This window comes from Leptodactylus fuscus, chromosome 1 (genome assembly GCF_031893055.1).
Source record: "Leptodactylus fuscus isolate aLepFus1 chromosome 1, aLepFus1.hap2, whole genome shotgun sequence".
Lineage (NCBI taxonomy): Eukaryota > Metazoa > Chordata > Amphibia > Anura > Leptodactylidae > Leptodactylus > Leptodactylus fuscus.
The window spans coordinates 25,367,079-25,389,201 of NC_134265.1; the positions used below are offsets into that span (position 1 = coordinate 25,367,079).

Consider the following 22,123-nt stretch of genomic DNA (forward strand, 5'->3'; position numbering starts at 1 on the left):
TCCGAATGTCGCAGCAGAAATCGAGACTCATCAGACCAGGCAACGTTTTTCCAATCTTCAATTGTCCAATTTCGATGAGCTTGTGCAAATTGTAGCCTCAGTTTCCTGTTCTTAGCTGAAAGGAGTGGCACCCGGTGTGGTCTTCTGCTGCTGTAGCCCATCTGCCTCAAAGTTCGACGTACTGTGCGGCGTTCAGAGATGCTCTTCTGGCTACCTTGGTTGTAACGGGTGGCTATTTGAGTCACTGTTGCCTTTCTATCAGCTCGAACCAGTCTGGCCATTCTCCTCTGACCTCTGGCAACAACAACGCATTTCCGCCCACAGAACTGCCGCTCACTGGATGTTTTTTCTTTTTCGGACCATTCTCTGTAAACCCTAGAGATGGTTGTGCGTGAAAATCCCAGTAGATCAGCAGTTTCTGAAATACTCAGACCAGCCCTTCTGGCACCAACAACCATGCCACGTTCAAAGGCACTCAAATCACCTTTCTTCCCCATACTGATGCTCGGTTTGAACTGCAGGAGATTGTCTTGACCATGTCTACATGACTAAATGCACTGAGTTGCCGCCATGTGATTGGCTGATTAGAAATTAAGTGTTAACAAGCAGTTGGACAGGTGTACCTAATAAAGTGGCCGGTGAGTGTATATACGGTAGAGTTGAGCCAATCTTTCGATAATTTTCCAGCCGATCATGAAATTTGCTCGATTGCCAATCGGGATCCGATCTTTCCTCGATCCCGATCGCTCAACCCTATTCAGGGTCACCATGAAAACTTATGAAAAGCTTCCTGGACATGAAGTGGTTAAGGGGCCATATAAACCACATGTCCAAACAATCCAGGCATGGGGGCTGTAAGTAACCATTCACGTGCGGACTGGTCAGGGCCTCGGCACAATCAGCTTAATCACAGATCTCTACAAGAGCTATATTTAGCCTCGCTAGAAGGGGCGGAGCCTCCCTAATTCCGTCATTTGCATTAGTTGCTTTCTAATTAAATGACGGGCTGTTCCCAGAAAGTTGCGGATATTCCGTAATCCCGGATTACCAGCGATCATTTCAGAGAAATTAACTCTCCTTATGAAATCAACACAAGCGGAGGCAAACAAATGGATTGTTGTCACTCGGGGACGGCCCGCGTAATCTCGGTGCACGCGACTCTACGGAATCGGTATCAGTGTCCCCATATGGACAAGAATCATTGTCCCGATTTCAGTAAATAGCGGTGTATTTTCTTAATATTGTGCCATTCCTCTGCAGAAATAGATTTCTCTAGGTTACCATTCACTTTGTCAACAGGGCGTGTCCCTGAATAAGCTCATATAGTCACGTCAGTGGAAAACAACATGTTAAATGTTAAATGGGGGTTTCAAGGACTTAGGGGTCTGACACTCAGGCCCTTAAAGTCTGCAACAAACCTGCTACAAGTGAATTCTCATCCAAGATCTCCGGCTTTGTTAAGAGTCCAACATGGCCCTCCGATGGTCCTAACAGACCCATTATACAATGGGCTCTTCTACACGGTGGACCCTACGTTGGCGCCATTGTATAGGTTGGACTAATCCATATAGAACACAGTAACAAACGTCATTTCATGTATTTATTCCATTTTTTTCTTAAAAATAAAATTCAAAAAATTCAAAAACATTTTTGCCCAATTTACAGAACTGACCTCGGTTTAGACGCACCGTCCATAATACTGGTAGAGTTAGAGTACAAGCAAGTGGGAACACAACGGGAGAGATTATATTGGACCAGAGGGGAGCCAGCACTACGGTAAACCCCGCACATCCCGCCATACAAGACACGAAAAAGTGTTGCACGTTGCGTTGTTTTTGTTGCAGATTTTACCACGGTTTTGGTTGCCAAAGCCAAGAGTGGATTCCAAAGGGCTGGGAACGGACAGGTAGCAAAATCTGCAATGTGTGGCTTCAGCGTTAAAGGGATCTTATCATTAAAATGCTATTTTTTTCTGCCTACATCGGAATAGCATTAAGAAAGGCTATTCTTCTCCTACCTTTAGATATCTTCTCTGCGCCGCCGTTCTGTAGAAATCCCAGTTTTCAACGGTATGCAAAAGAGTTCTTTCGCAGCACTGGGGGTGTGCCCAATGCTACGAGAACTCTCCAGTGACGCCTCTATCTTTTTTGGGAATACCCTCTCTGCGTGCCTTCTTCTGGCGCTGGTGGTCAAACTTCTAGGCCTCGGGCAAAGCTGACTGCGCATGCCCGCCAGACACAAGAAAATGGCCGCTTACACAGTATTGTAAGCGGCCATTTTCTTGTGGCTGGTGGGCATGCGCAGTCGGCTGTCCAAGGCCTAGAAGTTTGAACTCAGCTCCGGAAGAAGACACGCAGAGAGGACGTTACAGAAGATTGAGACGTCCCTGGATATCTCTCACAGTATTGGGGACGCCCCCGTTTCTGTTTGAGTGCTGGGGCCCGCCTCCAGTGCTGCAGGAGAACTAATTTGCATACCAAAGAAAACAGGGATTTATACTGAAGACATCTAAAGGTAGGAGAAGAATAGTCTTTCTTAAGGCTATTTCGACATGGAACCCAGAAAAAAATTGCATTTTAATGATAGGATCCCTTTAAACGCAACGTTAATCTGGCACGCGGCAGGCACTGCAGTTTTTTGGTGCAATGTATCACATTTTGGCATATTTTGCAAATCTCCCCCCATTGCATTTATTACAGGGTGTATTACATGTACGACACCTGTAATAACAGGATGTTAGTGCAGTGTATTGTATTGTATTGCAAATCCCTTGGCTCTTAAAGGGGTCTGCCACTTTATATTTTCTTAAAGGGATGTTCACCAGTCCGGTAGTCACTGTCTGCAGTAGATTTAATGGATGGGTGGGGGGTGGCAGCAGCTCTGATATCTACATACCCCACAATGCCACTGCCATATAGACAGAGGTCGCCCTCTACAGACAGCCCCATTGGATCCCCGGACCCGCTACCCAGGTTATGCCGACTTCTGATACAAAAAAAAAAGCCAAAAAAAAAACAAAGAAGAGTTCAGATAACTTTATCTTACAACATGGATGCAAACGATGGATATTTGCACCCAGAAATTGAGATGACACACAATCTATTGCGATATCGATTTGGTTTCTTAAAGGAATTGTCCAAAATTAAAACAGACAGCAGCTATCTTTCAAGAACGGCACCACGCCTGTCTTTAGGTTGTGTCAGGTAGTGCAGTTTAGTCCAATTTAATGAAGCAAAGGTGCAATACCGCACACAGCCTACCGCAGGTGGGGCGCTATTCTAAGAAAGCAATGTTTTTATCCCAAAATGCTGAACTCTGGCATGGGTGTTATATATAAATGGTGGAGACCCCGATCCGTGGAATCGGTGAGGCCCCCCCCCCCCCATGAATACGGGGAGTTGCTGTACATTTTTACAGTGATGCTAAACACTTTAATGGAGATGAAATGTACAATTTAAGGCAGCAAAAAATGAGACTGAACCAGCACCCAAAGGTCAGGCATGTACCCGATGTTTATAGGCATTCTGGGTGTTTGGACCCCCCACCGAGGATCAGGGGGAGGAATTCCAGCAGCATGGATATACTACATCACACGTGTGCTACACAGGTCAGTGACAGATGACAATGTCAGCAATGGTACATCTGCAAAATTTGAGGCTAAAGTCCAGTTTTTGTCCTTATCAAAGCTCCAAATCCTCTGCGTAGTTAAATGATAGATTTCTGCAGCCACCACTAGGGGGAGCTAACTGCATACTGCCGTATTATTGAGAGCAATGTGTTAACACCCCTAGTGGTGGCTACAGATACCTCTATCTATGCAGGGGATTCGGAGCTATGAATCAGGGAAAGAGATTTCTGACCGTTTTGAAGATTTTTCCAGACATATTTCGGTGTAAAGAAGGGGAGTAGAATTGGTATCTATGGCGGACATTCACATTTAAAGGGAGTGTCCAGGTCTTCTATATTGATAGCCTATCCTTAGGATACATTATCAATATGTGATCAGTCCGACATCAGGGACCGATCCCTATGCCACCTATGATCACATGGTACTTCAGCAGCTCAGTCCCGTTGAAGCGAAGGAGCTGCAATACCAAACACGGCCACTTATATGTATGGCACTGTGCAGTTGGTCTGTTGGGCTCCCACTGATGGCACAAGGATAGTCCTGCAAAATGCAAAATTCAAGTCAAGAACTGAACACCTGCCAAAAATCGGAGAGACAATGGGGTTAGTTCACATTTGACTAGTCATGGCAGCGACGGACATGACAGTCAAAGGTCCGGGTGCCGAACCCTAAAACCCGTATAAGGCTGAGGCCCCACGGTGCGGAAACGCAGCTTCTTTTGTTGCGGTTTTTTGAGGAGTGGATGGAGCAGAAGGGAGAAGTATAAGAACTTCCTAGATATTCTCCATTCCCTCTTTAACCATTCTTGGCTTTGGCTCAAAAAACCGCAACAAAAGAAGTTGCGTATCTGCATTGTGGGGCCTCCGCCTTAGACAGCACTTGAGCAGGGCCGCATTCATACAGGACGGATAAAAAAACATAAAAAAAAATATTGAGGGAAATGGTCACACATGGTCAACACATCAAACCCTTCTGGTTATTGGCACGACTGGGGAAGATCTGGACACTGCTAACACTTTTACTTCTCTAATACTGGACTTAAAGGGGTATTCCCACCTTACATATATATGGCACATCGGATGGGTCTGGAGCTTTGCCATAAAGGTGCGCGACGGGATCACCCTTTAAGGGGTTCAACATGAAAAAATAAAGCTGTTGAGTCATGAAAAAAAAAAAAAAAAATTAATGTTTGCGTTCCAGTTGTCATGGCTACGTCCAGCTTGATGTCAACATGGTAAACACATTTCTACATGAGTAACAAATGAATACTCAAAATTTTCTGGCAGTGGTCATGGAGGGAAAACGCATCAGGTCAGGGTGGCCACACCCTTTCCCTGGAGAAGAAGACACCCTTTCCCTGGAGGAGAAGACACCCTTTCCCTGGAGGAGAAGACACCCTTTCCCTGGAGGAGAAGACACCCTTTCCCTGGAGGAGAAGACACCCTTTCCCTAGAGACCACACCCTTTCCCTAGAGACCACACCCTTTCCCTAGAGACCACACCCCTTTCCCTAGAGACCACACCCATATTGGGGGCAGGCCAAGCCGCTTTTTGTGGCGTGACCAGGCTCTAATTTTACCATATATTTATTAGCAGACTACTTTTGCCTGACATCACATAAGCCGCGTCCCTTTTACGGTCTGATTTATGGGATTGTTCCAGAAAAATCAGAACTGTTGGCAAGTATCTATGGTTTACAAATAAATACTAGTCCCTGGACGTAACCATGGCAACTGGTAACAGCTGATTAAAATAAAGTTGTTTTTTTTATTATTTCATGACTAAACAACTTTATTGACAAAAACAAAAAAACAGACCCCCTTATAAAGTTCAAGTGGCTTTCTTAATATTTTTCCAAAAATTAATTTTTTAAAAAAAGGTATAAGAAATTAACATCCAATGAGCACATTTAGGCTGGATTCGGGGTGGGGGTGGGGATGTTTTGCCCTGAGTCATAAAGGGTCAAACACAAAATAAAAAAAAAGACCAAAATGTTGACATAACCGGATACAAGATGGCGACTTCTCTTACAGATGGATTTAAAAAAACCAAAAAACCAAAAATAGATTAAAAAAAAAATATATTTCTTTTTTCCTCCACATCTATGGCCGTTCTTCATTAAACAGAAGTTCTCTCTTTCGCTCGTATTTCCCCAAAATTCAATAATTTAATCTAGGCGAGCAATGCTAAGAAGTCCCTCATGTACAACATCCGCCGGGCAGAGATCGGTGCTCGCATACGACGTGACCCCACTCATCAAAAGAACTTCTTGGCCGCTGCTTCTTGTTGAGTTCTGCGAAGGAGAGGAAATGGTTAATATAGGCCGCAGCTTTACATTTTTTAAGAAATCCACGTCGGGTGAAGATAAACTTTACAACACAGTGTCCGTTTCTTCACTTATTTACCATAGATCAAATCTGAACAACAGAAGTCTATGGAGAGGGGAGTGGGGAGAGCTCTGCACTATAGAGAGATAGATACTGTCTACAGGAAGACAGAAAACTATCTATCTATCTATCTATCTGCTCCTCCTCCCTCCCCTCTCCATAGACTTCATTGTAAACGGATACTGCTTGTCTATGGAATACAAGACAAAAATTACTTAGATAAGGAGTAAAGACAGCAGTAATTGAAAACCGGGTTTTTCTGGACTAGAGTATTCATAAGGAAGACTTAGCACCAAATTGGGCTACCAGTATGATCTGTGTGGGTCCAACATCAAGACCCCGCACAGATCAGCTGTTGTAGCATCCTCCAGGTAGCCGAAACTGTGAGTGAACAGACAGCGGAGTTGCCATGTCCATCTGCCAGCAGCTAAGAGGAAGATGAGACCCCAAAGACTATTATACTCCAAATCCTCCAAATCCTGAGAGGTGACACAGGACCCTTTGTTCTCCGGGATTTAACAATGACAGGCATTGGACGGAGCGCACATACTGTGTATTGTCACACAGGGCAAGGAGGGATTTTTTAAATTTATTTTTTAGTAATCATAAATCAGCCATAATACAGACTACTCCCAACTCTGTTCAGCTGACACGGTGAGGACTCAGATTCCTGCAAGGTGCAGTAGTAAGTTAGGTAAGTAAGGGGTTAAACCATGACTGACAGCCCAGATTATAATGCAATAGCGACAGTACAATACTAAAAATTCACAAAAATACCATGGACCTTCAAGGTCAACCATGTAATGCGCTGGAGACTCACAGAAACATACAATATAGAGCAAGACGTGTGTCATCTAAGTAATGTGACATAAGACAATGGCCGGCTCGCCCCATCTCCTCCTGACCCCTCTACAGGAATGTGCGGCACTCACTTGTACATGATGTAACCGATGAACAATATGCTCTGCACCGCCACAAAGATAAAGAAGTGTGCCGTGGACAGACACGAAGGAGCTGGAATCTCAGGGCACTTCTGTTTTTCATGGGGCTAAAAAAGAAGAAGGAAATGAAGATAGAAAACAGTAATAACATGAGATATAGTGAGCGCAGCTCTGGAGTATAATACAGGATAAGTAATGTAATGTATGTGCACAGTGACTGTACCAGCAGAATAGTGAGCGCAGCTCTGGAGTATAATACAGGATGTAACTCAGGATCAGTACAGGATAAGTAATGTAATGTATGTGCACAGTGACTGTACCAGCAGAATAGTGAGTGCAGCTCTGGAGTATAATACAGGATATAACTCAGGATCAGTACAGGATAAGTAATGTAATGTATGTACACAGTGACTGTACCAGCAGAATAGTGAGCGCAGCTCTGGAGTATAAGACAGGATGTAACTCAGGATCAGTACAGGATAAGTAATGTAATGTATGTACACAGTTTCTGTACCAGCAGAATAGTGAGTGCAGCTCTGGAGTATAATACAGGTTGTAACTCAGGATCAGTACAGGATCAGTAATGTAATGTATGTACACAGTGACTGTACCAGCAGAATAGTGAGCGCAGCTCTGGGGTATAATACAGGATATAACTCAGGATCCGTACAGGATAAGTAATGTAATGTATGTACACAGTGACTGTACCAGCAGAATAGTGAGCGCAGCTCTGGAGTATAATACAGGATGTAACTCAGGATCAGTACAAGATAAGTAATGTAATGTATGTACACAGTGACTATACCAGCAGAATAGTGAGCGCAGCTCTGGGGTATAATACAGGATATAACTCAGGATCAGTACAGGATAAGTAATGTAATGTATGTACACAGTGACTGTACCAGCAGAATAGTGAGCGCAGCTCTAGAGTATAATACAGGATGTAACTCAGGATCAGTACAGGATAAGTAATGTAATGTATGTACACAGTGGCTGTACCAGCAGAATAGTGAGTGCAGCTCTGGAGTATAATACAGGATGTAACTCAGGATCAGTACAGGATAAGTAATGTAATGTATGTACACAGTGACTGCACCAGCAGAATAGTGAGCGCAGCTCTGGAGAGTATAATACAGGATGTAACTCAGGATCAGTACAGGATAAGTAATGTAATGTATGTACACAGTGACTGCACCAGCAGAATAGTGAGTGCAGCTCTGGAGAGTATAATACAGGATGTAACTCAGGATCAGTGATAAAATTTACAACCAGCTATGTCGAGGAGTTACACAGACTCTACATCAGTACAGGATAGGAATTTTTAAATAAAAACTTTAGTGCATACATGTTCAAAGTCTACATGCAGATCATTTCTGAAAGCAAAAGTCTTTATATACTGCAGCACACAGCTGGCACATATTATACTTTTGGTTACATATGCACCCCCTCATTACTGCATGGGGTTGAATGTACTCCCCACCCGGTGCTGTAAACATACTGTACAATATGGACGTGGCCCAGGTGCAGTGAGGACTCTACTGTGGCTACGCACGTATATGGTGGTTGCCTAGACAGGAAGGTAAGAGATCTCTATGTAACCAAATTTAGCACCGACTTCAGAATAGAAAGGGGAACTGTAAACCTCTGTAATGAAAGTATCCAGTATGTGATATTAACCCTATAACGACACCGGGTAGTTTGAACGTTAACCCTTGCCAGCATATAATATTTTGGTTAGCTTTTATGCATTTTTTTTTAGGAGATCCATGTTGAAAAAAATATAAAAATTGCACATTGTTGTCATAATTTTTTGCATTTTGCTCTGACCGTGCGCAATTTGTATTAATAATGACATGGTAGCGGTGTCTGGCGGGTTTTCGTAAACGTACTATTAGGGTGCTAGGCATTCACTATATGCTTATGCACGTCTATTACTTACGCGCTGGGCGGTAAGGGGTTAATGCAGAGCTACCTGCTGTACAGTGACCATGTGAAATGTGTTTTCGGCGGAGGACTCAGTCTGTGGTAAGGACATAAGGCGACATAACGTTACCAGGTTCCTCTGCACTATGGTCTCGATGTCCCTCTTCACCAGATGCAGATGTTCTTTGATGTCATTGAAGTGCTGTGTGTTCTCGTAGACGGCAGCGCCCCCGGCGTTTCCAGAGACCTGTCTTAAAGCTTCACTCATAGAGTTCCTTAAAGAAGATAAAAAACAAATAAAAACATTCCGCTTATTGTGTTTTAAAGGGGCTGAAACAGGTTATAAAGTCACCTTCCCTATTGATAGGATAAGGAATAGCATCACGATGGGAGGTGGTCAATCACTGGGACCCCTGACGGTCAGAGGATGAGGCTCAGATTCTCACGTCTGGATGGTGTGGCACTGAGCCTGTGTCATACTGCTCCATTCATCCTCTATGGAAGCGCAGGACATACCCCATCCATAGGGAAGAACTTGGGATTTCTGGGACTTTTATATTGATGACCAGTCCTGAAGATATCTCAATAATATCAGACCAGGGATGTTGATCTTCTAAACTTCCAAAACCCCTTCTGATCAGATTGAGGAAGCCACGAAAAACAGAAATACTCCATCCACTGTGCAGTGGTCGGGAATGGTACTGCAAGTTCTCTCCCATTAAAAAGATTCTCTTTAGTACCATACCATTTATTACAGAGGATCTTTCACTATCTCCAGGTCTTGCATCATCTAATACCTGCTGCTCTACTGACTATGGCACAGGTGGAATTTTTTTCATTCCCCCCCACCATTCCTGAGCAGTCAATGCTGTCAGTTTTGGTGCCTGATTTACTATTTAGGCTCTTTACTGTTGGGAGGGCGGAGTCAGGTAGGAGCAGACAAGGGGTGGGATTCTGAGATCTGACACTGGCTGCCTCTGATTGGAGCTCTGAACCACACCCCCTGCCTGACACCGCCCCCTTGACACTACAGAGTCTAAATATTACATCAGGCACCAACACTACACTATGTCATACTCCTCAGTGCCCATCCAACATACAATATATATATATATATATATATATATATATATATATATATAATATTCCTCAGTGTCCTCTACACAGTAAATATATAAATAATACTCCCCAGTGCCACAACCAAGTGTATATATATATATACATATATATATATATATACACACTAGAGGGAGGACCCGGCTTCGCACGGGTATATTACATTTTATGTTTGTGTAGTGGCCCCATAAGAATTGTCCAATTTTGCACTGGTGTATTTTGTATGTGGTTTGTGTGTATGTCCATAAGCGTCATGTGATTATGTGTATCTCATTTTGAATGTCAGTGAAAAACCTGTGATCAGTTGTTATGGATACCTGGAGTAAAGCTGTATCTAATCCTTCCCCATGTAGTACTGTGTTTAGATGCGAGTATCTAATCCTACGGCATGTGGTACTGTGTGCAGACGTGTGTATCTAATCCTATGGCGTGTACAACTGTGTGAAGACACGTGTATCTAATCCTCCCCTGTGTGGTATTGTGTGAAGAGGCGCGTATCTAATCCTACGGCGTGTGGAACTGTGTGTAGACGCGTGTATCCAATCCCCCAGCATGTGGTACTGTGTGCAGACGCGCGTATCTAATCCTATGGCATGTGGTAGTGTGTGTAGATGCGCGTATCTAATCCTCCCCCGTGTGGTACTGTGTGCAGACGCGCGTATCTAATCCTCCCCGTGTGGTACTGTGTGCAGACGCGCGTATCTAATCCTCCCCCGTGTGGTACTGTGTGCAGACGCGTGTATCTAATCCTCCCCTGTGTGGTACTGTGTGCGGAGACGCGTATCTAATTCTCTGACTTGTGGTACTGTTTGCAGAGGCATGTATCTAATCCTCCAAAGTGTGGTACTGTGTGCACACACACGTATCTAATCCTCCCCTGTGTGGTATTGTGTGAAGAGGCGCGTATCTAATCCTTCGGCGTGTACAACTGTGTGCAGACGCGCGTATCTAATCCTCTGGAGTGTGGAACTGTGTGTAGACGCGTGTATCTAATCCTAAGGCCTGTGGTACTCTGTGCAGACGTGTGTATCTAATCCTATGGCATGTACAAATATGTGCAGATGCGCGTATCTAATCCTCTGGAGTGTGGAACTGTGTGTAGACGCCTGTATCTAATCCTTCGGCATGTGGAACCGTGTGCAGACACACGTATCAAATCCTTCAGTGTGTGGAACTGTGTGCAGAAGTGCGTATTTAATCCTCTGGTGTGTGGGACTGTGTGCAGACCCGTGTATCTAATTCTACGGCATGTGGTACTGTGTGCTGATCTGTGTATCTAATTCTACGGCATGTGGTACTGTGTGCAGACGCGTGTATCTAATCCTATGGCTTGTACAACTGTGTGAAGACACGTGTATCTAATCGTCCCCTGTGTGGTAGTGTGAAGAGGCGCGTATCTAATCCTACGGCATATGGTACTGTGTGCAGACGCGTGTATCTAATCCTATGGCGTGTACAACTGTGTGAAGACACGTGTATCTAATCCTCCCCTGTGTGGTATTGTGTGAAGAGGCGCGTATCTAATCCTACGGCATGTGGTACTGTGTGAAGACGCGTGTATCTAATCCTATGGCGTGTACAACTGTGTGAAGACACGTGTATCTAATCCTCCCCTGTGTGGTACTGTGTGCAGACGCGTGTATGTAATCCTATGGCATGTGGTACTGTGTGTAGACGCGCGTATCTAATCCTCTGGAGTGTGGAACTGTGTGTAGACATGTGTAGCTAATCCTACGGCATGTGGTACTCTGTGCAGACGTGCGTATCTAATCCTCTGGAGTGTGGAACTGTGTGTAGACGCCTGTATCTAATCCTTCGGCATGTGGAACCGTGTGCAGATGCACTTATCTAATCCTTCAGTGTGTGGAACTGTGTGCAGAAGTGCGTATTTAATCCTCTGGTCTGTGGGACTGTGTGCAGACCCGTGTATCTAATCCTCTAACATGTGGTACTGTGTGCTGATCTGTGTATCTAATCCTGATGCGTGTATCTCAGTTTGGCTATCAGTGCTGTATTGTGCATGTGGACTGACCGTGTGTATTGCAGTTGGAATATGAGTGAAAGTCTTGCAGGTTTGTATTGGCTAAGGGGGGGCATTGTGTTTGGAATGCTGTATCTCAGCAACGGTACGTCCGAGCGAGTTGGAGTCTCGTCTTAAACCTTCCCGGATACCTGAAGTATCTCTGTACCAAATTTGGTGAAGATCGGTCCAGTCGTTTGGTTCGCATTAGAGCACAGACGGACAGAAATTCATTTTTATAATATAGGGAGATATATTAAATTCCCTGTGTATATACATTATACTTCCCAGGAAATATAATGCTCCCCAGTGGGCCCCAACACTCAGTGTATATATACACTAAGTATCCAGACACCCCCAATAACATCCGTTTTTCCTATTAGGTGCATTGTGCTGCCCCCTACTGCCAGGTACTCCATATCAGCGACCTCAGTAGACATTAGACATGGTGAGAGAGCAGAATGGGGCGCTGCGGAACTCACGGGCTTCGAACGTGGTCAGGTGATTGGGTGCCACACATCAGGTCAATGCCAAACAACGCCTCGCTTGGTGTAAGGAGCGTAAACACTGGACGATTGAACAGTGAAAAAACGTTGTGTGGAGTGACGAATTACGGTACACAATGTGGCGATCCGATGGCAGGGTGTGGGTATGGCGAATGCCCGGTGAAGGTCATCTGCCAGCGTGTGTAGTGCTAACAGTAAAATTCGGAGGCGGTGGTGTTATGGTGTGGTGGTGTTTTCCATGGAGGCGGCTTGCACCCCTTGTTGTTTTGCGTGGTACGATCACAGCACAGGCCTACATTGATGTATTAAACACCTTCTTGCTTCCCACTGTTGAAGAGCAATTCGGGGATGGCGATTGCATCTTACAACACGATGGAGCACCTGTTCATACTGCGCAGCCTGTGGCGGAGTGGTTACACCACAATAACATCTCTGTATTGGACTGGCCTGCACACAGTCCTGACCTGAATCCTATAGAACACCTTTGGGATGTTTTGGAACGCCGACTTGGTGCCAGGTCTCACCGACCTACATGGATACCTCTCCTCAGTGCAGCACTCCGTGAAGAATGGGCTGCCATTTCCCAAGAAACCTTCCAGCACCTGACTGAACGTATGGCTGCGAGAGTGGAAGCCGCCATCAAGGCTAAGGGTGGGCCAACGCCATATTGTATCCAGCATTACCAATGGAGGGCGCCACAAACTTCAAGTCATTTTCAGCCAGGTGTCCGGATACTTTTGATCACATAGTGTGCGTGTGTTATATATATATATACACACACTCACCAGCCACTTTATTAGGTACACCATGCTATTAACGGGTTGGACCCCCTTTTGCCATCATAACTGCCTCAATTCTTCGTGGCATAGATTCAACAAGGTGCTGGAAGCATTCCTCAGAGATTTTGGTCCATATTGACATGATGGCATCACACAGTTGCCGCAGATTTGTCGGCTGCACATCCATGATGCGAATCTCCAGTTCCACCACATCCCAAAGATGCTCCTCTATTGGATTGAGATCTGGTGACTGTGGAGGCCATTGGAGTACAGTGAACTCATTGTCATGTTCAAGAAACCAGTCTGAGATGATTCCAGCTTTATGACATGGCATTGCATTATCCTGCTGAAAGTAGCCATCAGATGTTGGGTACATTGTGGTCATAAAGGGATGGACATGGTCAGCAACAATACTCAGGTAGGCTTTGGTGTTGCAACGATGCTCAATTGGTACCAAGGGGCCCAAAGAGTGCCAAGAAAATATTCCCCACACCATGACACCACCACCACCAGCCTGAACCGTTACCGATACAAGGCAGGATGGATCCATGCTTTCATGTTGTTGACGCCAAATTCTGACCCTACCATCCGAATTTCGCAGCAGAAATCGAGACTCATCAGACCAGGCAACGTTTTTCCAATCTTCAATTGTCCAATTTCGATGAGCTTGTGCAAATTGTAGCCTCAGTTTCCTGTTCTTAGCTGAAAGGAGTGGCACCCGGTGTGGTCTTCTGCTGCTGTAGCCCATCTGCCTCAAAGTTCGACGTACTGTGCGGCGTTCAGAGATGCTCTTCTGGCTACCTTGGTTGTAACGGGTGGCTATTTGAGTCACTGTTGCCTTTCTATCAGCTCGAACCAGTCTGGCCATTCTCCTCTGACCTCTGGCATCAACAACGCATTTCTGCCCACAGAACTGCCGCTCACTGGATGTTTTTTCTTTTTTGGACCATTCTCTGTAAACCCTAGAGATGGTTGTGCGTGAAAATCCCAGTAGATCAGCAGTTTCTGAAATACTCAGACCAGCCCTTCTGGCACCAACAACCATGCCACGTTCAAAGGCACTCAAATCACCTTTCTTCCCCATACTGATGCTCGGTTTGAACTGCAGGAGATTGTCTTGACCATGTCTACATGCCTAAATGCACTGAGTTGCCGCCATGTGATTGGCTGATTAGAAATTAAGTGTTAACGAGCAGTTGGACAGGTGTACCTAATAAAGTGGCCGGTGAGTGTGTATATATGTTAGAGATGAGCGAGTTTCGAATAGCACACACCCATGGGAATGAATGGATGTAGCTGGCACGCAGGGGGTTAAGTTTATATCCCCTTGTAAACAAATTCACATTACTGAGTCTTTTAAAACCCCATTGACTGTATGTAGTTATTTTTGTTTCCTCGCGCTTCGCTGCAGGCCTTGGAGACAGGAACGACTTCTTCCCTTTGTGCCCCATCGAGAAACGCAAAGCTTTCCAAAAGAAATTAATGCAGTTGTGCAAGAAATGAAGAGGCTTAAGGATAAGGAAAGATTTAGGGCTAAGGTCCAAGATTACATTGAACATAAGAGGGACTCATTTCCCATATGTGCTCCTCTAGTGCTGGAATACAGGAGCCATGCTCCCCCCCCTTCCCCCGCCATTCTGCTGTTACTATAGAAATTAAAAATCCAGGCTGCGTCTCGCTCGCCGGCCCCTTACACAGATCTGTAACGTGATCGGATCAGCGCGAGCGGACATGCCGCTTAATCAATATGCTTGTATCGCTCAGCCGTCCTGTTAGGCTACAGATTAAGGTCTCAAACTGGAATATTTATCAGCAGATGGATTTTTTTTTTTAATCCCTTTTCTACTTCTGGCAAAAGACACAAAGGGAGAAAAAAAAAATATATCCCCAGTAACGGAATTTAGTCCTGAGACGCTTATAGGTTGTAATAACAAGGTGGTAAACACGAGGAAATCTGTAAGGGCCGTGTACGCCGAGACAAAGACTGGAAGGAGAAAGAAATCTGTGACCAAATCTGAGATGAAAAGTGTTATTTAATAAATGTGTATTGTTTTTACCGTATTTAGTAAAAATGTAATAAAAAAATAAAAAATAATTAATAAATATATATATATATATATGCACTAGCTGCTGCAGATCCGTCATAAGAACAGGGGTCAGCAACCTTCAGCACTCCAACTGCTGTGAAACTACAACTCCCAGCATGCTCCATTCACTTCCATGGGAGTTCCACGAACAGTAGAGCAGCAATGCATGCTGGGAGATGTAGTTTTACAACAGCCGGAGTGCCGAAGTTTGCCTACCCCTGTGCTAGAGCAATAGGGTCCTTCGGCTCTGATGTTTTCAGGATCCGTTGTGGTCTGTTTTTCTGACGGACCAGGACAACGGAAATAAAAGCGCAGACGTCAACTTAGCGTAATTGCAACCCTTTCCCATTCAAGTTGGTCAGACTATGCCGGAGTGCCCCAGCGATGTATCCCATATCCAGAGTGACTGTATACAAAGCACAGCTGCAAACTGTTATGGGTTAATTTTACAAGGAGCGCGGCACGGCTGCCAAAACCTAAGGCCCTGGATAGAGGCGCACCCTAGACTAGGCCCAAAAATGATGAAGCTTGCTGCTGTGTGGGGTGCTGTGTGGAGCCATATTGTTAGGGTGCACGTTGTCTGCGCCACTTACATGAAAGTCTATCTGGAAGACACGTGCGACTACCAACCAAAAGTTTGGATTCTTGGCAATGGTCGCATTACGATTGTGTTACGTCGTGTGTTGCGTTTCAAACCACTCTCACCAAACCAGATCTAGGTTAGGATTTTTGATAACTTTTATTCAAAACTGGCCCCAACTCCACAGACCTGGAGGTCCAAAAACACGAACAGGGGGCAAAGAAGTCTTTTTTTCGTACAAGACTTGCACCTCAGTCTGTGGTACAAACGCTACTGGTCCCCTGGCAGCTTCCGGTACTGCTGATCTGTGCAGGGTCCCGGTGTTGGACCACGACAGATCACATACTGACGACTTATGCTGTGGTTAGGTCAGTCGTATAACAACCCCTTTAATAGAGTTCTCAGAGCAATTCCAAAGAGTCTCTCCCTCTCTGGAGGACCGGTCCTGTCCTGAATGACATAGACAACCCATTGATCTGAATGGACACTGTGTAATACTTCATCCCGCCAGCGGAGGCACTGCAGAGAAACTTTGTACTTACTGACGAGTTTCTCCATAGATTACAGCTTTTATTTGGGGAACTTAAGGTAATACACAAGAGTTGTTAAAAGTGGAGAACCCCTTTAAAAAGTAGAAAATGGTCCCTTTACATTTTGCGAACGCCGAGTAAGTAACGCGAACTGTGAAAGCAATACGCTTGTGAAGCTTAGAAGATATTAACATGGTGAAATAGGCAATAGGCTTCATGCCCGGATTTACTGTAATACACAAATCCTCCGAAGCATATTAGATATTAACTGCTATTATTAAATCTTAAGCGACGCAGCGAAAAACCGCCGTGTCCAGAAGAAATCCACCAATCTGTGCAAGAAAATTACTCCCTGAATATGAGCAGCACATACGTGAGCATCCTCTTACATGCTTAGCTGTTATTTCCTCCAAAAATGCCCAGAAACGCGGGTCTAATCTGTCCGCAGCATATTAAATAAGAGGCGCGTCCGAGACCCTCATCGGTAAATCTAATAAACTCACTTGGTAGAAAGATTGGGAAAGAATATTAAAGCAAAAGCTGGAAAACAAAACTCTGATAATCTTCAGTGTGCGGCTGACCTACATAGTGACAACGGCCGCCAATGGGGGCAAAGTGGTCGTAACTGGTGCCACTATCACTATGGGCATATACCAAGCCATACTCGCCTATTATGGCATATAAGTCTATACATTAACCCATTCATTGCTCATTATAGTCTGTGGGTCTGTGTGGTTTCCGTTCGGGGGGGAAGGGAGGGGGGTTCCCAAGTGGGCTCCCCAATGCAGATGTGAACCGGGGCCTCACAGCAACCACCAAACCCTAATACACCAAGCAATGGAGCCTTGGCCACCTCTTTTTATCCACTCGTCTACCTTGTATTGACTGCACAAATACGTAACATTACCATAAAGACAAAACAAAGTTCACAGAGTGCAGGGCACTAGCTAAATAAATCTTACTACAAAATCATCAGGGCTCACATGTTGGAACATCAACATATATGTTCTCTATACACATTTAAAGGGATCCTATCATTGGATACCCTTTTTTTCTGGCTATTCTTCTCCTACCTTTAGATGTCTTCTCCGCGCCACCGTTCGGTAGAAATCAGGGTTTTCTTCGGTATGCAAATGAGTTCTCTCGTAGCACTGGGGGCGGTCTTCAGCGCTCAAACAGCACTGGGGGCGTCCCCAATGCTGCGAGAGAACTCATCAGCGCCGCCTCCATCTTCTTCTGGAACGCCCTCTCCCTGTATCTTCTTCTGTTCTGGTTTTCACTCTTCTAGGCCTCGGGCAGAGCCGACTGCACATATATCCGTGGCCACAAGAAAATGGCCGCTTACATCGGCTTACTGTGTGAGAGGCCATTATCTTGTGGCCACGGGCATGCGCAGTCGGCTCTGCGTGAGGCCTAGAAGGTTGAAACCCAGGACGGAAGACGACACAGGGATAGGGCGTTCCAGAAGAAGATGGAGGCGGCGCTGGAGAGTTCTATTGTAGCTTTGGGGACACCCCCAGTGCTGTTTGAGTGCTGAGGACCGCCCCCAGTGCTGTGAGAGAACTCATTTGCATACTGAAGAAAATCTGGAATTCTACCGAACGGCGGTGTGGAGAAGACATCTAAAGGTAGGAGAAGAATAGCCTTTCTTAAGGCTATTCCCACATGTTAGTCAGAAAAAAAGGGTATCCGACGATAGGATCCCTTTAATAGAACCTTAAACACATTGATTTAAAAAACAAAAAACCCTAAAGTTACCTCATCTCACTGACATGCTTGAAAACTTCCCTCTGACCACTGAGCAAAGCCTCGAGTTCCTGCGGAGAAGCCTGGAGGAAGGATATGGAGAGTAGAAAGAGGAGATTTAGTAAAGAACAGCCCCGACCTGGTTGACACTTTGCCCTTATATTTGCAGGACACGACACACCGTACCTGCTGGACGTTTCCTTCGCTTACTGCCCTCTTGGCTATTTCTTCAGTAACCGCGTTCACATATCGCCGCTGTTCATCCAGGATCATGTCCAGTTGCCGGTTGAGTTGCTTGATTTCAAGGTGAATACGGTTCTGCCCCTCGAAGATCTGCCTGAGCTCCCGATCATTGACAGACTCAAACATGTCATCCACTAGAACCCCAAAAATACACATTAGTGATACAAAGTCAACGGGAAGTGAAAATCATGGCTGCTCAATCCCAGGTTCAGCCTCATTCAAGTGCACTGAGCTAAGCTGCAGTACCAAACACAACCTGTGGACAAGTATGGTGCTGTTCTTAGAAACAGAAGGAAATAACCAACATATAGTAAGATTTCCTGATTTACTATAGGATTGCTTCGTATTTTACATTTACATATTGTAGTCTAGGCTCTATATGCTGATTTGACTCTGCAAATATACTTGATAAGGCACCCTCAGGATGGGACCCCTGATAAAGGGGTTTTGGTGGACTAATCTAGTGATGACCTATCCTTCACATTGGCGGGGGGTCCAACACCCGAGACCCCACAGTGTTCGGGCGAGCACTGCAGCCTTTTCGCTGATTATAAAGCAGCCTAGTATTGAAGCTCAGCCCCATTCACTTGAATGGGACTGAGCTACTGTTGCCCCCTGTATTTTTAATAAAAGTTGATGAAAGTCACCAATAAACTAGAACTGGTCCATGAGCCAAATATAACCCCCCCGTGCCAGGAGAGGCGTACGGGAGCGCTGCTGTATACATACCTGGGTGTTCCTTCAGCTCTGGGTGGTCTTTATTGTATTCATCTTTCCTCTTCTCCAGCTCTTGTTGGAAGTTGTCAAACTCCTCCTGGTACTTGTCCTTCTCCTCCTTGGGAATGTCTCCATCTTGAGTGGGCTGAATGAAAACAGAGTTACGTTCCCATATTAGAAACAGTGGACACGCTGAGCACCGATCGTACCAGCTACAGAGAACATAATACAACTAATACATCGCCATAGCCAACAGAGAGATTGGTGAGGCTGCTGCTGGTGTGTTCAGCTCACAGAGCGTTGTCTAGACTGGAGAGAACTGTATCAGCTCTGTATCCTGTCTAGACAACGCTCTGTGAGCTAAAGACATCACGGATCTCTCTGATATTGTGTTACAATGGAGTGAAAACTTCCGAGCTCACAGAGCATTGTCTATACTCGTACAGGGTCACTGCCTGTGGTCGGAAACAAGAGTCTTCTCATTCATACATGAAGATGGAAAACACCTCTGATATCAAATACAGATACATAAGGGATAGATTGGATATTGTATAATAGCTGTGCTTGATATCGCAACTCAGCTGCAGCAAGCCATGTGACCAATGGAGGTGATATCACAGGCCCGGACAACCCCTTTAATAGGAAATGACCCCATTATAGACATCTGATGGCAGAACGCTCAAGAATTAGCATCTATGGTATAAGTAATCATGGCCGCCGAGGAACCTTAGCCAGTCTTTAGAGACACGGCATGCATCACATCCACAATGTTAAGGGCTCAGCAGTGGTTAAAAGGGTCTTCCACCCTCAAATGCATGTTTCATACTGGGGACCCATTCACAGGATAGGTCATCAGTATGTGATCTGTGGGGGTCTGACACACGGACCCTGCATAAATCAATTGTTCCCGCAGGCTCCAGGGACTAGAAGCTGCTGCACAGAATAGTCTGATCCCTATAGTGGTGCTCCAGCCTGGTCCACTGTATAGTGGTGGTACCAGGGAACTGCAGCTCCACATTAGGCGATGGAAAACCCCTTTAACCAGTTCCCTGGAGACATGATCATACTGTAGATACTTAGTACAACTTACAGTTTCTTTGCCTGGCTCGGTCAGTTGAAAGGTGAGAAAAGACAGCACATCATGGTCATCTGTAAGAGAAGGAGGTAGGTCAGAGTTTACAACGCTCTAAAGTACACAATACTTGCACAGACATCTACTATATTACACCGATAAGAGTCTCTCACCTGCCAGGCCTCCGGTGGCCGCAGATATCCCGAAGAAACCTTCCTTGGGCAGTATCATGTTCTCCACTTTAGCACAGAACTCATAGTCCTCCTTGTCGGGGGTGAAGCCGTTGTTAATCATTACCTAGGTGAACAATACAGAAGAAGGAAAAGATAAAGATGTGCAGATTCTACCGAGACCCTGATACGGGGAGCACGGGGGTCACTCACTGTCAGCGTCTTCTTGTAGTAGGTAATCCGGGCCCGCACTGGGTACGGCTTGTTACGGAAGTCTCTCTGGCACGAGGCCAGCGCTTGTGTCGTGCCGTCACTGGGAAGGAACAAATGCATCGCAGTGAGCAATCCTCATTTTTGGGATCTGTTCACAATAACTTTGCTGACCGACTGCATTAGGGTCAAAAGGCTGCAGTCTGTAGTGGTTTTGCACGGAAAATACTGAAAAACCTGAATAACGTGTGAACAGATTGAGTTTCCCTGCACCGATACATTGTAACAGTCCATCAGTTTGTTGGGGAGTCTGTCATTGAGTGATGGAAAGAATATTACAGCATGCAAGCCCTGAATGCAGAGTAGGAGGTTTCCCATCAGTGCCGACACACAGGTCAGAACGGGAACAAGGTATCCAAAAATTGTGCAAATGTTTACATACAGTCACTATGGTCACAAACTCGGCGCAGGAGAAGAAACCGCCAGGGCTCTGCATAGTCATATAAGATAATCCTTCAATAGTCCCACCATGACCCCTCACAGCCCAATCGTAGCGCAGAGTGTTTTAGAGATTTACTGTAAATTTCCAATTCATTGTTCCATCACTAAAACGATCAAAATAAAAAAAATAAAAAATAAACCCTGTACTTACTTCTGATGGTCATATACAAGCTTGCCATTATTGCCCACAACCAAGATCGCAGGATTATTTTTCTACAAGGGGAAAAGAAAGAACAACATAAAATTAATGATATCTTCCCCAATATAGTGAGTGCAGCTCTGGAGTATAATACAGGATATAACTCAGGATCATTACAGGATAAGTAATGTAATGTATGTACACAGTGACTGCACCAGCAGAATAGTGAGCGCAGCTCTGGAGTATAATACAGGATATAACTCAGGATCAGTACAGGATAAGTAATGTAATGTATGTACACAGTGACTGCACCAGCAGAATAGTGAGCGCAGCTCTGGAGTATAATACAGGATGTAACTCAGGATCAGTACAGGATAAGTAATGTAATGTATGTACACAGTGACTTTACCAGCAGAATAGTGAGCGCAGCTCTGGAGTATAATACAGGATGTAACTCAGGATCAGTACAGGATAAGTAATGTAATGTATGTACACAGTGACTTTACCAGCAGAATAGTGAGTGCAGCTCTGGAGTATAATACAGGATGTAACTCAGGATCAGTACAGGATAAGTAATGTAATGTATGTACACAGTGACTGTACTAGAAGAATAGTGAGCGCAGCTCTGGAGTATAATACAGGATGTAACTCAGGATCAGTACAGGATAAGTAATGTAATGTATGTACACAGTGACTGCACCAGCAGAATAGTGAGTGAAGCTCTGGAGTATAATACAGGATGTAACTCAGGATCAGTACAGGATAGGTAATGTAATGTATGTACACAGTGACTGTACCAGCAGAATAGTGAGTGCAGCTCTGGAGTAT

General features: G+C 45.0%; 1 protein-coding gene across 1 annotated transcript in view; it reads right to left on the reverse strand.

Moving 5' to 3' along the window:
- Positions 1-2,965: 2,965 nt before the first annotated feature.
- Positions 2,966-22,123, reverse strand: part of LMAN1 (lectin, mannose binding 1) — a 28,102-nt gene continuing 8,944 nt past the window's right edge. Inside the window, exons 4-13 of the mRNA XM_075268754.1 lie at positions 21,308-21,369; positions 20,659-20,758; positions 20,449-20,572; positions 20,294-20,352; positions 19,216-19,348; positions 18,430-18,620; positions 18,256-18,326; positions 9,010-9,154; positions 6,948-7,063; positions 2,966-5,921 (exon numbers count right to left, since the gene is read on the reverse strand). Of these exons, the coding sequence (XP_075124855.1) occupies positions 5,885-5,921; positions 6,948-7,063; positions 9,010-9,154; positions 18,256-18,326; positions 18,430-18,620; positions 19,216-19,348; positions 20,294-20,352; positions 20,449-20,572; positions 20,659-20,758; positions 21,308-21,369 (1,038 nt within the window). The 3' untranslated portion in view covers positions 2,966-5,884. The remainder of the gene's footprint in view (positions 5,922-6,947; positions 7,064-9,009; positions 9,155-18,255; positions 18,327-18,429; positions 18,621-19,215; positions 19,349-20,293; positions 20,353-20,448; positions 20,573-20,658; positions 20,759-21,307; positions 21,370-22,123) is intronic.